Raw genomic sequence first — 18,845 nt, 5'->3', positions numbered from 1 at the left:
ATATGATTATTTGGTCCATGTGATTAGCCCAGAGGTTGAATGTAGAGTACTTCTGGTTCTGTATTAGGGCACATTCCTTACTATGTATGAAGGCTGGTTTTTTTTTTCCCATGACAGTAACACTAGAAAGTAAATTACCCAGTTTACTTTTCATAATTTAAAGGCACTGATCTGATTCATATCAATAGTTCTTATATAGGAAACATGTATTAATTGCACACACAAAAAATGAATTTTTATGAAGTATAAATAGCTCTTTTCTTGGCCATAAATATTTTTATAAATAATGCCAAGTTCAACAAAATTCCCCACATTATCTAAATTACTGTAAAGTAAATATTTACTAAGATAATTGAGGGTAATCTAAAGCAAGAGGGAAAACCAACCCACATTTTCTTTTCTCTTTCTCCTTTAAAAACGGCACTATTTCAGGTGACCTGGAGGACAGTGTTTATTTTGCAACTACCAAATGATCAAAGACACTTTCTGAATTTTTTAGATGTTCAAATATTAGCTAAAAAGGCCAAGTAGAAAAGTAACTTTTAGACATTTATTGGCTATGGAACCAATTAAAGTATTTGATTTACAAATCCAGGGTAGAAGAGAGATAAACTAGTATTGTTGAAGTGTTGGGGTGTTGTGTAGCATTTAAGGGAGACTTAGGGTTAGCGTGTTCATGAGTTTCCTGACACGTGCTATGTGCTTACTCACATGCGTACTCTATGGAAAGACTTTTCTTCTGATGTTTTCAGTAGATTTCCAAAGTGACCCATAATTCAGAAAATATTACAAAGTGCTCCTGGCTAATTCAATAAGTGAATGACCAATAAAAGACATCAGGAGATGGTAGCTCACACTACCGCTCTGCCACCAATTAGTTTATGACCCTACATAAGTCACATAAGTAATCTCATCCTCTGCTTCCCAGGAGGTAGAAAACAATTGGGTCTAGATTTCTTACAAAAAGTTTACCCTAAATCCTAGAGTAGAAAAAAGGACATCAATGGAAAAGCAATGAAATCTGAATAGAATCTGTAACTTACATAATAATAATATACTTGTATTAATTTCTTAGTTTTGACAAGTATAGCAGGTTATATAGAAGGTTTATATGAGGGAAAACCAAGTTAAGAATTTAAGGGAGCTCAACTGTATATAGTATCCTTGCAATGCTTCTGTAAACATGAAATTATTTCAAAATGAAAAGTTTATTTAAAAGATTATTACAGCTCTAGCCAGTTTGGCTCAGTGGATAGAATGTCAACCTGCTGACTGAAGGTTCCTGGGTTCTATTCCAGTCAAGGGCACTTACATAGGTTGCAGGCTCAATCCCTGGCCCTGGTCAGGGTGCGTGCAGAAGGCAACCAATCGATGTGTCTCTCTCACATTCATGTTTCTCTCTCTCAATCTCTTCCCTTCCCTTCCACTCCCTCTAAAAATCAATGGAAAAATATACTTGGGTAAGGATTAACAACACAAAAAGGTTATTGCAGTTCTAACATCGAGTGAGATTGAGAATTTATTTTCAGCCGGCCTGTGCTCGGCAAACTGCGGCTCGCAAGCCACATGCGGTACTTTGGCCCCTTGAGTGTGGCTCTTCCTAAGCCTTAGGAGAACCCTAATTAAGTTAATAACAATGTACCTACCTATATAGTTTTAGTTTAAAAAATTTGGCTCTCAAAAGAAATTTCAATCGTTGTACTGTTGATATTTGGCTCTGCTGACTAATGAGTTTGCCGACCACTGGTAGACAATAGTGGGCCTTACATGCTATTGGAGACCCATTGAATGTTTCTGAGTCTGGAAACAGCATGATAAAAGGAAAACACAACCAGAGGTGATGTTCCACAGGGAGCAGAATAAGGAAAATTAGAGGAAATAGGACTGTTAAGAAAAGACAGTGTTATTCCAGGCCTGAGGTATGGTCATGAACTAGAACTGCGGCAGTGGAAATAGAAGGAAAGCCAATAAAGTATGAACACCTTTACAGAAATAATTACAGCTCAGCCAGCGTGGCTCAGTGATTGAGCATCGACCAGGAGGTCACAGTTTGATTCCCAGATAGGGCAGGTTGTGGGCTCCTCCCCACTATGGTGTGTGCAGGAGGCAGCCGGTCAATCAATGGCTCTCTCTCATCATTGATGTTTCTCTCTCTCCCTTTTCCTTCCTCTCTGAAATCAATAAAAATATATTTTAAAAAAGGAAATAAGTACGGGGCCAACTGGGCAAAAAAATGTATACAATCTACTTATTGTGTGGTCAGTGCTGAGCCTTAAAACTGGAAAGCCATTTTTCTATTGTTACTCATTTTTTAAAAAATAATCCCTTATGCCTTTTTCTTTCAAAATTCTTGCTTTGGGGTTAACATGTAATCAGACTTCTAAACCAATTTCTCTTTTTCCCTTTTTCTCATATATGTGTATTGTTTTTTAAAGGAATTAATAAAAGTTTATATCATTATAATTGATATAAATTACATCATTTATATAATTATATATGACAACATATCATATATTACATTGGATTTGTTATTGTATTGTTACATTAAGTAAATAGCTATGTTTCAATTTCCCTCAAAACAAAGCAATGCACCATCCAGTAAAAAAGGTCATGAATTACATTATGAGAATGCTTTTTTTTAATCCTCACCCAAGGATATGTTTTTATTTATTTTAGGGAGAGAGAGAGAGAGAGAGAGAGAGAGAGAGAGAGAGAGAGAGAGAGAGAGAGAGAGAGACAAATTGAAGTGAGAGAAACATCGATCGGTTGACTCCCTTATGCGCCTCTACCAGGGATCGAAACTCCAACCTAGGCATGTGCCCTGACCAGGAATCGAACCTGCAACCTTGTGGTGTACAGGATAATAATCCAACCAACTGAGCCACCCAGCCAGGACAGAGTACATTTCACTATCTAATAAAATAGAGTAATTTTGCAGAAGTCATTTTTCAACTAGAGCATTGAAAGTGGTCTCAATTGGAACTTAATATAATTTTAATTTTGAAAATAGTAAATTACAGTTGACATTCAGTATTGGTTTCAGGTGTACAGCACAGTGGTTAGACATTTATATGACTTACAGTTCTTACTGTTCTTTTGTGTGTAATGCTCTGTGCACTTGGAGAAATTTCTGCTCTAAATGCTACGCTCTAGAATCATTTTCATCTCTGATTAAAGATTCTCATGCATTCGTCACCCACTACTGAATCAAAATTGCTCTATAATCAGTTTTTATGATATTGGCCAACAGAGCAGTGTTTTCTCTGGAGATCTTACTTGAGATGTTTTCAGATTTGCAAGTCTAAAACTAAGTAAATGCTAAACCCCACCGAATGTTAGAGCTGTAAATAATCTTTAAAATAAATTAGATCAAAATGTTAGCTGACTTTATCAGTGCCATGAGCTGATTTGCTATTATGCCACCTGTATAGGCTGGCGGGGTGACCCTCAAATATAAGAGACCAAATTTACAGAGTTTACCCTCTAACCTCTTCACCTGTCTCATCCCAATTTAATAACTTACCATAGTTGTTCTCCACAAAAATTAGTATTTCCGAGAAACATCCCATCAAGGGAATTTATAAGGAGTGTGTGCTATAAACATTGTGCAAGAAGAAGTTAAAAGTTGTTTTTTTGGTGTGTGTTTTTTTTTTGAAGGGAAAAGAGATTGCCTTTCATTTTCTAGCCCCTAAATATTTCTTCAGGCTGACTCGCCTTCTTTGCACTGGAGTCATTACAACTCCGTGTGTTCTCTGTACAGTGTCCCTAGGCTAATTCCGCTGCTGTTGCTTCAGGAACACCTAAACTATAGAACGCAGAATCTCCTAAAATTGACTCTGGTCCTACTTTTATTTATTTATATTCAAATTAATGAAGGATCATCCATTTTCAAAAATAAATGGGCTTCTTTCCTTCCTTTTTACTCTGCCCTTTGTCTTTTACGCAGAAAGGCCAGCACGATCATGAACTTGTTTATAAGAAAGAATTTTGGTTCGAGTAGTGAAAATATGTGAGGCATTATTTAATTTACAAGAACTGATTATAGGTATCTTTTATAAGCTCTCATCTGTCATCTCTTTTTTAAGTTCTGGCTGTTGACATGTAAAAATTCTGAGTGAGTGTTTTAAATTTCAAATCTGTGTGGTATTTAGTCTGTTGAGTGGAGTTTTGAGGCTGATAAAGGTCAAAATTGATAGTTAGCCACAGAAACCAATGGTGCGAAATCATTTTTAGCTATTCAGTATTCCAAAATTCAAGAATTTAAGAGGCATTAGTTTTGACACTGAAATGGGAAACGCACGCCAGAATGTGCACTCCAGCAAACCCCAGGCATGCAGACTATGGACTCCACAGTAAGCACGCTTTGCCATTAATATTAACTAAGGGCGTTGCAGACAGAAATGAGCCAGGGTGTCACCGTAGTGACTCTGAGGCATTTTGCCTTAAACTTTTCAGGATACATATAGGGAAAGTATCTCTTTTTGAAAACATGTGTTAACTTGAATTTTCAAACCTACCAAGTGACAATCTTATAAAATTGCCACCAAATCTGCAACTTAAAATTTGCATAAGTTTGGTAACCTTAAAATGCATAAAAATTTGGTGAGATCCTTCTTCACTTTTACTTCATAGTGAGTTCGATTCTTACTTTTCTTATCTGGATGGGAGTTTTATTTCCAGGGAATCTTTTACTTCATAGTGAGCTAGATTCTTACTTTTCTTATCTGGATGGGAGTTTTATTTCCAGGGGATGAGTCACTGAATTTCATGGAATTTTTGCTGCCTAGCTGACTCATAACTATCATTTCATGGGGCTTATCTTCAAACTGCATCAGGTGTTGGAGCAGTGAAGCACAGAGCAGAAACACAGAGCAGATTAGTTCTTCTCTCCACTCAGGTGGGAAGAAGAAGGTGCATGGGAAAAAATGAAGGAATTACAGAACACTTAGAAAACACAAGGAATCTTTATCTTTAAAAATTTTTCACAACTGTCATCATTCTCCAAGACTCAAAGACATAGTAGCTAATGCCATTATAGAGTCCAAATGCATTCCCTAGCAAAAATGCATTCAGATGAATAATTAGCAACAAAGACTTCTAATTTACCACAGCAGATCGACCACCTGGATTTTTCATTCATCTCTTCTGAAACAATAGTAAACTGGTAATGAAGACAGAAAAATGTAGCCCTCCTCCAGCATGCACATGCAATGGTCAGGGGAAACCCACCATGCCACAAAATCTTGCCACACATAAAACTTCCAAACAAATTTCAATGCCTCACACTTAGAGACTTTCAAGTATATTAGTCATTTGTTGAGTGCCTTTAACAGGAAAGAGGAAATCAAAATAAACAAGCAGACAACACCCCATCCCACCAAAAGACAACAACAAAAATTGGTTGTTGGAGAAAAAGGGGAAATGGGCGCCCAAGAGCCCACTGAGTCAGAGCAGCTCCCTTTCTGCAGTGGTGAGGGAGCAGACCCACCAGCCTCCATGGCACCCTGCGCCCCTCCCATGCTTGGGGGACATTCATTGATCCAAAGCAGCAGTGAATTTTCATCTCGAAAATCAATTTGTAGAAAAACTCTGTTGTGAGGAGGAAGGGTGGCAGGCAGGTAAACTAGGATTTGTGTGGCTTCTAAATACTCACTAAATATGTGGCTGAAACTCCCCGGTTGTCCATCAACCAGCTGGGGATTACGGCCGAGGATTAATTTAGATTTATGAAGGATGTAAGCTTCCATATCAGTCCTGAGTTGCTGAAGAAATGGATTGTTAGGCCGAGCTTGAAAGCCAGCCCAGGGACTTGGACTTACTGTAACATTTCAGAGGGGATCAGAGGCTATGCGGTGACCGGTGTCTAAATCCCTAATCCCCACATACACATTTGATCATTTGTTCACACCGTGACTCATATCACCACCAGGCAAGCTGTGTGAAACGCCTCCCCTGACCTCCTGCACAGCCCACCAGTAACTCATTCAGATGGTCCTATTGGAAATAATCTGGATATTGCCCTTCAGTGTTCATAGCTGTAAAGGCTGCTAAACCCTGGATATCACAGGAGCTTGGGCCCATTCATCCTTGTGTGCTATCCTTTTTATTATTGAAAGGTAACACTGTATTTAGTTATTGATATCAAAATGTTTACTTGGAAAAGAATAAGACCTGATGAAAGCTTGTTGTCTGTGATTTGGGGGCACAGTATGTAGGAGATGTATTTAAATTGTGAGAAGATTGATTTATTATGAAGAGCTTCCTCCCAGCCAAAGTGCAGTGAATTATTTTAAACTTGTGGCATCCAAAGCAGTGCCTGCCCCCTTCTTTTAGTCATTTACAAGTACTTTCATAGATGTAACCCAGTTTATTGTTCAGTGTCAGAATATTCCAATTATAGCAAAATATCAAGACCTTGGTGAAACAACCAACCATGGAAGAGAGAAACTAGAAGGCTTAAAATATGAGGCAGGGGTGGGGGTTGGGAAGGGAATGATTATCTGGGAACTTATATGTACACTAGAGGCCCGATGCACGAAATTCGTGCAAGAGTAGGCCTTCCGTCCCCCGGCTGCTATCACTGGCTTCTTTCTGGCACCTGGGACCCGGGCTTCCCTCACAGCCCCAGCTTCATCTGGAAGGTCATCTGGAAGGACGTCCAGTCTAATTAGCATATTATGCTTTTATTATTATAGATATGCATAACTCATGGACACAGGCAATACAGTGATGAAGGCTTGGGAGGGGGGCACGGGGTGAAGGGCATCAATGGAAAAACACACAAACAAACAAAGGGGACATCTATAATACTTTCAACAATAAAGATAAATTAAAAATATATATCGGGAGAGAGGGATGTAGCTCTCTCCTATTTGTTGATTATGGGTCCTTAAGGAAACTTGGAAAGATTGAGCTTATGGTCTATTTTATACTCGGTGGAAGTGAACTTCATTGCTCTGCTTCTTGTCTTTTGTACTAAGATCCACAGCCATCATTTCTTCTTTTTTCCTACAGAATTTCCTCCTTTGAATTGTGTCATGTGGGCTACCATATGCTGTCTTGTATTGCTAATTTGTTTCTATCAGTATTTCTTGTCTTTTAAATTTTGTATTAACTCATTCTGGGCATCCCCACTTACTCCTCTCCTTTCAGAGTACAATTTTAGCATGCAACAGGCACTCAACAAGTGTCTGTTGATGGATATCACTGATTGACACCCACATGTTGCACATCGATAGATGTTCTATTTGAGTGAAACAAAATTGTTGTGGAATTCATTGTTAAATTAAACCATTGTTTAGGGAATCTGAACATATATCTGAAGTGGTTGACGATACAGGATATATAAAGAAAATCAACATCTGTTAAAACAAAAACGAAGCACCCAGTACTGATGACTTCCGTATGATTGCCATTGGGCCCAAGCTATATCTCAGTTTAGTTTTGTGTTGGAAAGCTATCTTAGTGTAGTCTTATTATTTTCTGTAGGGCTAAGCTTGACTAGGAATTACAGATCTGGGTTCCAGTTCCAGTGTCCCCATTGTCCTGTTACTTCCATGAGCAAATCACTGTGATTTATTCTGGATTCACCTTCACTCTCCATATATTTGTCAGAGAAGAGCATGTCTGGCTTTGGCATAGAGCTATCTTATGTGGATGTAATGAGATAAGGCATTTGAAAGAATTTTGAAATGTTAGAATAAGCCTCATTTTCCTATACCCCAAGTTACTATTATCATCATATCCTATTTTTAAAGAAATGGTGAAATAGAACTTCTTTTTAAAATTATTTACAAAGCAAAATACTATTAACTGTGGTTCATAAAAGTAAATATAGATTGTTCATATTATAAGAATTCTTAGTACCACCAACTGTTATTTTCAGAGAATATGTTTTGTCCATCAAGAATGTTTGAGAAGGAATGATTATTTGTTCCTTTTTTTTTAGTGGATAAATGATGATCATTGCTTGTGCAGTGATCTTACATTTCCACACATCCTTTGTTCTCCTTCCTCTTATTGCCTCTTTTGACTTTGCCTTCTCTCTGTCACAGTGGCTCATTTCCTCAACCCACCTCTTCCATTGCATAGCTTGTTAACATTAACCTGTCTTAGGAGGATGTGTTGTTTTTAGGAAAAAGGTGATGGGCTTGGCTCCACTATGCCTTCCAAATAAAGTCTAAACTTGTAGTTTAGGATTTCAAAGCTTTGTCTTAACTTACTGTTTCGGCTTTAGCGCTCATTCTGACCTTATTCTGTGAGGGTATCACATGGTTGGAAATGTGTTGATCCTGATTATAATTTTCTTGTTTCTAAACCTTTGATCTGCTGTACTCCACATTCACTTGTTGGAAGTCTTTGCATCTTGAAGTGCTGTCTCTCCTAGGAAGACTTTGTGAGCTTCTGCTACAAATGTTTTTTTTTCTCTTCTAGACTTCAGTGCCTTTAATATCTACTTTTCTTGGGGCATCTAGCCCATTCTCTTTTATATGACTTTTATATTACTGTGGTTTTGTGTGTTTATTCAGTAACTAGAGGCCCAGTGCACGAAAATTTGTGCACTGGGGATGGGGGTTCCTCAGCCTGGCCTGAGCCCTCTCACAGTCTGGGAGCCCTCAAGGGATGTCTTACTGATGGCTTAGGCCTGCTCCCTGCAGTCTGGTCTCCCTCTGCGGGAGTTGAGCTGGCAGCAGATCAGGGGCTGGCGCCCACCCCCCCATTGCCCCTCTGCTACTGCTGGTCGCTGCCGCCTCCCCCGCCTCCCATCGCTGTCCCCTCTCTCTGCCCGCTGGCATGGGCCTTGGCTTGGCTGCCGCCAGTTGCTTGCCGGCCCTGCCCCCTGCCCACTGGTTGTTCTGCCGTTTGGTTGATTTGCATATTACGCTTTTATTATATAAGATTATTTCCTGCTCCTTTTATTCCCTGTTTCTATCTCTGTTGATAAAACTTTGAGCTTCTTTGGCTGTGTTCTACTTATCATTATATTCTGAAGTGTCTAGAAGATTTTTGTTGGGCAGTAAGAAGCAGCCCATAAGAGTTGTTGAATTAAATTGAATAGCAGGGCCACATCTTTAGGCATGAGTATCAAACTGAACCTTTCATGGGAAAGAGTAAAACCAGTGTCAGGGTACTAGCAAAGAGTCTTTAAGTGTGACTGGAAGGGAAGAAGTCAGCTGTTGGACAAATATGCTAGTGAGGTTAGAAATGCGTATTGCCTGGAATCAGCATATACCAGAGATACTTGGAATCATGAATATTGTTCTACAAAGTTAAATGTTTGGTTTACATGTCAGGACACAGGACACACATTTAAAGCTTAGCAGGTGTCTACAAAACATAAAAAGAGTGCTGTAGAATCTGGGCAGATTTAAAACATAGAGTGTAAATCCTTTGTGTTTGAATAAAAACATGTGTTATGCAGTTTCCTCAGTTTGTTTAGGGGAAAAATCAAATTTGAACAGATATTTTCAAGTAGTACCAGGACCAGCTTTGTTTTTATTATTATTACGACAACATGGAGGGATCTTTCCTGAGACGTAACGTTTCCTAGTGGTAGGAATCCCGTGAAGGCCACATCTATACAAAGAATAGAGGTATTAGCAGGAGCACAGTTATTGATTGGGTTCCTGAGTCTTTAACGTGTCTGTCCATGCATGTGCATTTCCCCTGCTTATTAGATTCACATTATCTGTATTTTCTTCTTAGATTATTAAAACGGGAAGAAAGTTTCACATTCATTCCTCGGTCCCGTGAAGACCTTCCCGACAACTTTCCAAAGGAAATACCTGGGATCTGCTATTTCCTGGAGGTAAGGACTGGCCCCAGGCAGCCAAAGCCTTCTCTTTCCTCATCGAGAATCAAAAAGGTTTCCTACAACATCGGCACCATGTTCCTCCGGGAGACAAGCCTCTGAGACGTGCGACAGATCAAAGACTCCTCCAAAAGCACAAGCCCAGAACACGGGGCACGACGGGAAGGTGGCGAGGGGTTCTCTTTCACTGCTTCGTTGGGAACAAACAGCGGACTTTCTGTGATGTCAGGCAATAATCCTAGAAAAAGGCGGGCGATGACTGTCAATTAAAAAACAACTGGAGGGTGGGGGAAACAAGGCGTGTCCATACGTAGGAGTGTTCTTGGTCACATATATATTTTAATTACAAGTATGGGCCCCCTTTCAAAACTAACCGATAAATAGCGTTCATGTTTGCTTGTTTGTCACACATACAGATATCTTTCCCTTTATATTTGTATCACTTTTGACAGCCAGTTTTAGTATATATTCCTACATTTAGTGAGGTGGTATGTGAAGGATATTTTCTAACTTTGTTTTTTCTGAATAGACATTTCATACATATATCATGGCAGTGTGGTAAGCTTCCCAGCAGGAAGAACTGTAACTCAGCAAAATATTTTAGGGATATTACCTATTTTTATACATATCTCTTCTAGATAATTACCTTTCACACAACATGATTAGATGTCCTGAATCTGTTACTGTATAGTTGGTAAATAGTGTAACTCTAACCTATTCTTCGAATATAGTTTTATTTACCTAGAGTCTTTAGTGCTTAGACTTGAGGACACATATAACCAAGAATTTCAGATGCTGAGAAAGAATTGTACATCTGCTTAGTAAATATATCCTGTAGATTTAATTCATGTAACATGGGACCCAGAGCAAATGGAATTTCCTAATAGTAGCTGAGATTAAAGAAAGATCCTTTTTGCCATCTTCTATCAAGAATCAGTCAAACCCAAATGCTATCTTCACTGAACGCTTTTCAACTTTGCATTCACAAATACAGGTAGTTATTATAAGGTACTGAACTGCACTCTAAAAAACAGCAGCCTACTAAGTGAAATGCTCACACTCCCCCACCCCCTTCATGATGGATGACGCCTAAGGCCACTCTCAGGAGTGAATGCCTAGATACTGCCATTAGTGAGAGCACTTTTGCCAACAACTTTGTTTCTTCATGTATAATAAAGAGCAAGGAAAGATACCTGTATTGAATGGCTTTAAGATTAAAAAATATGTTCATCTTCCGTTGGATTGAGTTGGCTTTTAAATTCAGTGAATCACCTTCAAAACAGTGATTCCCTAACCTTCACTTAGTAATCACCATAGTTGCCAATAGGCTTCCATCACATGACCTGCTAAAATGAAGACCAGCTCCCAATAATTAGCACTGAATGAAAATATTATTACAGACTCACCTGAAATTAGGAGCACGGTGTGTCCAGAGATTTTCTATTTTGGATCAGATCTAAAACCTAAGTTTCTATTGAGGTTAATGAGCTGTCAGTATTTTTTCCCTTAAAACCTTAGGGTGTCCATTTTCTTACTACAGTACATACACTCATTAGTAGCTCGTGTCTACTGAATACAACATGTTTCTTCTTCTGGTCAGTGATTTGGGCTGCATTATGATTTGCTTATGGCTTAACTCAGCAAAGGAGCATATTAACTAGTGTCCAATGTGGTCTGCGAGGCTGCTTTAGTATATTTAAGTTCTCTAAGTGGGTCGCTAGAAAGCATTTGCATATTTATAAATGCAAAGTATTTGTTATAAAGTGACCACTTGCATCATTGTTGAGCTCTGTCCTCGCCCTGGGGCTTATGAGGATACTCATGTGTCACTCTTCATGTGAGACGGGATCTGGACCAGGGCTCTCTGAATCCTGGCCTGGCCTTCTCTTCCCTGAGCCTAGGCCTCTGTTTTCAAGCACACGGGGCGAGAAGGCCTGGGTGTTCATGGGCGGCTGTGTAGACTGAGGACAGTGTGCCGCCCTGGGAGATGAACGCACTTCCTTCACAGGGGGCGGGGCCAGCTGTCCAGTCAGTGCACGGAACAGGCAGGGGCACCTAGTCCCTGCTGGGGAATGGGAGCACCCTTGTCCTCGTGCCAAGAACAGGACCCCGTAGCTATCCATGTTGGTGGGCTTCTCACAGCACAACGGCATTCGGAGGGAACCCAGCTCACTGAATCATTTATGCTTATTCTGCACAGTAACTTAGAGCTTATCCTGACATGGTAAATCAATGCATGTTTTGGCAGTAAACAATGCATTCTGTAACCATTAGCCTGAAAGGGACTTCCCTGAACAATCCAATCCATTTCCCTGCTTCTTGTAAAGGTTTGTGTAAGCAACTCTTCTAAACATATGGCTATTCTCTCTAAACTGTGATCACGTATGGGAAGCATATTTTAAAAGCATCGCTGGAAATCCACTTTCTTATCTGGTAATGGAACTAGGGCCCCAAACCAAAACTGTAGATGTGTTCAGTTTGTCAGAAGAATAACAAACTCTTTCTTAGTTTATATGATTTTACTTAGAGAAGTTGTTGTTTACATTGTAACAATTGTCACAATGAAGAATATGCCAAAAACCTATTAAATATCACAGACACGATGTAAGCTCCAGTTTTAATACAATATAATCTATATATATCTTTCAAGCTATAGTCCCAAGCAATGGTCTAATCTGTTACCATTTTGCCAATTTAGTACAATCGATCATCATAGTTGCACTGTTGCTATGTGTTTGCAAGGCTGTTTAAAATGGCTGTTCATGCTAGCTGTACTCACAGAATTTAGAAGCTGTGAAAAAGCATCCTACTTTGCTCTACATAATACACTCCGCATGCATTCTGTTAGGAATTGTGGCTGTAACAATGGGTGATAGTTGGTACTTCATCTGCCTCATATCTATACAGTCTTCTCACTTACAGGCTACCACACACATCATGCATGTTAGTGAGGCAGCCTAAAAGTAATTTACATGGATGTCCCATGGAAATCAAGTGGTATTAAACTGGGTAAATGGCTTTACCCCACTTTAAAAGGGATACTTTAAATATAATGTGGTACCTGTTTTAGTGTTTTTTCAAGCAACAAATTGGAAGAAGTCACTGTATGACTAGCCACCAGTGCCAAAGCTTTCATCAGCAAGAGTATCACTTTGATGGAGAGGATGTCATTGTTTGCAAATAAGTCTGATATCTAGCAAAGTGAGAAACCTCCATAGGTACCCCAAACACACTGAGCAGGATGTGCTTTGTGGACCTCAGTAGGTAATAGCAGCCATAACTAACGAATAATACTCAATGCCTGGAGAAAGGCAGTGTTAAAATCTGCCTTGATATTCATCAACTCTCTTATATGTTAAATTATATGAGGTTTCCTTTCAGCACCTGACTCTGTGCTGTCCAATGAGGTGTGACCTGCCGATGGCTAAAACCGGAGAGCAGGTTCATGGAGTCGGCACTTTTAATGTGATTCTTGTGGTCTCATGCTTGTTCCTGAGACAATTGTGTCAAGAACATAGTGTTTTATTATGAAAATGCAAAATTGTGGGCCTCTCCAAGAAAAACAGAGCAAGGCAGAACAGCAGCCTAAACAATGGCTCTCATGTACAAGTGCAGAAGGCGTTTCATTTTGCAAATTCCTCCCAAGAGTTCCAGCAATAAAGCAAAATTAATCTGATACATACAAAAGGCAAAGCCACAGAGAATTTGGCAAACCACCAGGCTTGGCGTTTTGAACAGGATCATATTGCTACCAACTGAAGTAGGATAGTTGAGGTTGTGAGGTATCAAGAGAGGGCACAAGATTATTACCATCATTAAACACATTTCACGAAGGCTCCTTGGGTTCCTGACTCGCTGAGGGCACTGGGCAGAGAGTAAAACGTCGACATGTAGGTTTCTATCGTCTCACGCATTTGGAGCACTACGTAGTCCGTGCCCAGACCCTCTTTTACTCCCCGCATTACTGAAAGTCATCCCACCCTCTCACGCCTGGCCCCATCAAACACTTCTCTGTACCTCTGAGCCGAATGCGGCCACACAAAGAGTTTCTGAGGCCTGTTTCAGGCCCAGAGGAAGATTCACACAAAGTCAGGCCCAAGCAACAATGCACTTCTGAAGGGAACTAAGCCCCCCCCCCCCCCCCCACCACCACCACCAGGGGTGCTGGGGTACTGCTGACATCTGAGCTTGTCCTTTTGCTTTTTCTTCTAATACAACCTGCTGAGCACTCGCTGCACCCACTGAATGTCCCTTCGGAATGAGTGATATATGCACGGCTGTGGGTGGCACCAGATGCCTCTCAGCCAGCAAGACCTAATGCTCAAGACCAACAAGGAAGTCCCACATTAAACCAGGCATTTCTGTTATGAGACTACAGATCTTCAATACAAAAATAGTCACTTCAGAGGCTTTTAGGAACATACCTTATTAGACACAACCCGAAAACACGATGCATGAGAGACTGAATTGTTAAAGTGTAACTAACATATTCCATTCTGAATGATGATTCTTTATGGGTAGCTCTGACACCGATATACTCAATCCACAGTCAGCTGATTTAGCACACACATACATTGTGTTAAAATGACTGAATGCATTTTATTATTAAAAGTGTAAATGAACCCCAGCTGTGGGCTCAATTTCAGGATCCTCATGGTGGTGGCTGAAGAACAGACACTGAAATTATACAGAAATTATCATAAATTTTGTCAGGACATGTTGAGATAGTGTGCAAAATTCCTTCCTCACACTTGATTCAAACAATTGAAACCTAAGGATTATTGTGCTCCCACTCTTCTGTTTCCTTCCTCCGTCTCGTCTCTCCTTCTTCTTCCTTTCATTAAAATAAGTCATTTGTACACACGGTGGGGCAAAAGTAGGTTACAGTTGTTCACATGGAAAATAATACCATAATTGATAAATAATAAATAATAATGCAGAAATAAATTGTTTCGTGTACCCAAAACTGTAAATCTACTTTTGCCCCACCGTGTGTGTGTGTGTGTGTGTGTGTGTTGAGTGTTGAGTGTAGCTATTTTAAGAATAACATTTTTTGGAGGACTTTGGAGATAGAGAAGTAAAATTTGCCTTTTTATTTCTAGTACATTGTGGCCAGAACACACAGTTTCATTCAAGTGTCTTGTCGCCATCCCATCCTTATTAAAAAAACAATGCTGTTTAATGGTTCAACTCATGAACTTGGCAGTATCTGGCTGGCTTCAAAACACCTAGGAAGTGTTTAGGAATACAAAGCACTGGGCTTTGCCTTCAGAGATTTGGATTCAGTAGGTCTTAGGAATCTGTAGCTAGAAAACCACTCTAGGGAATGCTAATATGTAGCCAGATTTGGAGATCATTGAAGAATACTCAAAGAATCCCAATCACTAGGAATAACTATAGATTGACTGACATAGCAACATATTATTTGTAGTTATTTTGAAAGCTATAGACTCTGAGCTTCATAGCATTATTTTTTTCACAAGTTGTAATTATTTTAGCTGTGGTTTCAAATGTATTCTCTGCTTCGTAAACATGAGTCTTCGAACTTGTTAGAGACAGAAATCAGCACTGATAAGCATGAGGGATGAATATTGCTCACTATAGGGCTATTTGGCATACTAGATATGGCACCATTTTCCTAATTACTGCCTGAACTGTGCGGTATATTTGCTGATCCTCACCACCAATATACATATATATACCATGAACCTTTGGACAGAGAAACAAATGTGGAAGTGACAGCCTTGTCTCTGAATGCTTTGATGTTTATGTTAAGAAAAGTCAACATAATACTTAGTCTCACTCTGTGCTTTTCACATCGAACTGTACGTTCATCTAAAAATATTCCCGAGCAATACCTTGCAGCAACCTCTCAAGCAATAATTTAAGCCATGGTGTTGATGCCACGGGAAACGTGCCATTTTGTGCGCTTCATAGAACCTTTCGGGAAATAGAGGCACGTTTTACATAAGCAATAACATAGCTGGTGTGAACTTTCAAAAGATAGTCACCATGTTCTGCTGCAGCGAGATGGGCCACAGCTGAGGACCCAGGTAAAAAGTATCTGACAAATGCCAGGCCCAGTGTATCTCAGAAGACACTCAGCTGCACACAGGCCACAGAGTACTTAACAGAATCCTATCAGATTACTTCTGTTGTATAATTTTTAAAATACCTATAATAATATTTCTCTCCAGAGATGTGTGCATATGCAATGCTGCCCAGGTTTTCAGTCTCTGTAGTACATAATGGTAAGGAGCAGTGAAGGACGGATACATGAGTAAAAGTAGAACAGAAGTTGGTTGAGTTGGTTGAGAATGTAGGCTTTGCGAACATATAGATGGGTCTTGGGACAAGTTAATTAATCCGACTGTAAGTTGGATAGGGTCTTAGAAGATGAAAGATTAAAGATAAAAAGAGGTTATTACCACTGTTTTCTACGATGGCAAGTGTTCAGTAAGTATAACAGTATTTTGGCTTCAGAATATGGTTGAAAGTCATTTGTAGTATAGTTAAAAAACATCTTAAAATGACATGTAGTTGTATTGAAAATAAAGTGCTCCCTTCAGCTACTTTGATGATAGTATGAAAGCTTTTAGTCCCTTAATAGTTAAATTACCCTTCCTTTATTTAGAATACTGTATGGGGATTACAGATAAAAGCCACTGGTAAATTGTTACACTAAGGATATTCTAAGCAACAGATTATTATTTAGCAAATTATATAAGTTTAAATCCATTCTTAAGCTCTTTGACTATAGTTCCTATTGTTGTCTCGCTGGGTAAGCTCCCTTCTAATCACAAATCTGAGCACAATTGGAATGGTGGGTGGGTTTGTTAGTATTTTAAGTTCCTAATACCCACACCAAAATTTAAGTTAGCATCCTTTTGTCTACAACAGGGGTCCTCAAACTACGGCCCACGGGCCACATGCAAATACAAATATTGTATTTGTTCCCGTTTTGTTTTTTTACTTCAAAATAAGATATGTGCAGTGTGCATAGGAATTTGTTCATAGTTGTTTTTTTAAAACTATAGTCCGACCCTCCAGTGGTCTGAGGGACAGTGAACTGGCCCCCTGTTTAAAAAGTTTGAGGACCCCTGGTTTACAATTTAGAAAATGACCCTGTAAAATCAGTCAGGGTTGTTGATTCACTGAGACAGTTTTGACAGTTGTATTTTTGTATATCATTCAATGCGTAACCCTTAATAAGCATGCTTTTGATTATTATAAATAATGACCAATTGTTCATTTGAAACTATTAAGTTACATTGAATTTATCCTCTCAGTTAATTCATCCAGTAACTAAGATCATTCTTAATATTAAACTTAAGCACTGTTGCTTATTATCTGAAAGCAGAAGACACAAGAAAAAAACACCACCACAAAATGGCAAGCCTAAGTAATAACTTGTTTCTGATTCTTTTGAAACATTTTTTTTAAAAATAGTCAGTTTCTATTGTCTTCCTCTGTGGCCTTTTCACTATTTGGCGATAAAGAAAGGATTCTACTAAATATACTTTTGCTGCAGTCTACTACATGTAATTATATATAAGTTGGGCAACGATGTATTAATTGGGGTAAAAATCAGAAGTGTACAAAATTGCTCCTCACACCACCTTACTTTTTAAAGAGGATTTCTCCTTTTATGTTGTCTGGCAGTCAGTTATACATCAGACTCCGGACGGGGCAGATGGGAGGGCTGGGATGGGGAGGGGTTCTAGATGAGATTGAGCAAAGAGATTTCATTTCATGAAGGTGTAGATACTCTCAAAGGAGAGGCGGTTTTCATCATAGACACGTGTGGCTCCATGAGAGCCAGATGATTTATTCGACTGGTGGTCATTCTCACTTTAAAAAGCAAAGAGAAAACTTCACAGGCCGTTCTCAGTGTCCTTAGGGTAGCGTCAGCCTCTCAGCAGCTGCAGTGTCAGTGGCACTGGGACTCGGGGGCTCGCAGATCTATGAATAGAAACTCTCTGAAGGTGGCAGATAGCACCACCACGTTGCACTGATGAAGGTAAATGAAAGTGTCAGAGCATCTGGGCTGAAGGAACAGAGAAAGCCAGATACCAGCTCTGCCGTAAGTCATGGAAAAGCTGTTAAAATTAGCACAAAGGTTACAGACTATGGGTGTGCAACTGATAGGAAAACAAACCCTCCTCCCTCTCCCACCTCTATAGCATGCCTGGCTGGGCTAACATTTAGCAAGAAAAATACAATTTGATTTTATACATCCTTTTTAAAATTCTGAAATTATAAAAACTATCTTTCCCTAGTTTGAAAATTTAATCAGAAAGAATGAGAAATATTTGTTCTGTGTCCTAAAATCTATAAAATCCTTCCTTGGGCTACACTATATTCCATGTCATTCTTCACAATGTTCTCAAATGAGGTTTTAGCTGCTAGCAAAACAAGTGCTCAATTTTAGAGTAGGCGGGAGCCTTTATGACCCGACAGCCTATCCATCGCATTCAGGGTTTCTCCAGAGGGTCAAAGCCAGGGAGAGAGGTGCCCGTAGCCTGTGATGGTGTGCTGTGAGAGAGATGAAGGTGACTCTGTCTTCCAATATTAAAGTGCTTAGGTAATCTCTTTCTGTCATTCAAAGACATTTCACATACAAGTAATTGGTTAATTCAAGCAGAGTTTGATTAGAACATAAATGTTAAAAGGAGGAAATAAACATGAACAATTACCAGTTAGAAAAATAATGTAGGATAAATATTTGCTGTTTTAGAAGAGTAGGCATACTCATATCCAAAAGTTGGAATGCTAGAGACTTGAAAGTTTTCTAACTATATCAAATTGTTCAACACTGAGAAAGGAAAATAATTTTGTTGATGTATCTCTTAAGGTTTTATTCCCTGAAGATAACATATAATTATAAATTACATTTAAATTATTTTTTCTCCATATTCTTTGCTTGTGGAAAAAAAATAAAGATGTAGATGATGTCATAAATGAGACAAACTTAAAAATTGTGGCATTGAGCCATGGTTTGCAAATTTGTTAACATTCTTTTACCTAAAACAAT

The 18,845-nt window shown here is 39.2% G+C and overlaps 1 protein-coding gene across 1 annotated transcript in view; it reads left to right on the top strand.

The window, feature by feature from the left end:
* Positions 1–13,947, top strand: part of GUCY1A2 (guanylate cyclase 1 soluble subunit alpha 2) — a 283,849-nt gene extending 269,902 nt beyond the window's left edge. The window contains exon 8 of the mRNA XM_036324459.1: positions 9,706–13,947. Within this exon, the coding sequence (XP_036180352.1) occupies positions 9,706–9,913 (208 nt within the window). The 3' untranslated portion in view covers positions 9,914–13,947. The remainder of the gene's footprint in view (positions 1–9,705) is intronic.
* The last annotated feature ends 4,898 nt before the right edge of the window (positions 13,948–18,845 follow it).

Source organism: Myotis myotis, unplaced genomic scaffold (genome assembly GCF_014108235.1).
Source record: "Myotis myotis isolate mMyoMyo1 unplaced genomic scaffold, mMyoMyo1.p scaffold_m19_p_10, whole genome shotgun sequence".
In the NCBI taxonomy this organism is placed as follows: domain Eukaryota; kingdom Metazoa; phylum Chordata; class Mammalia; order Chiroptera; family Vespertilionidae; genus Myotis; species Myotis myotis.
Note: the sequence above shows the minus strand (reverse complement) of the source record. Positions and strands in the feature narration are given on the sequence as shown.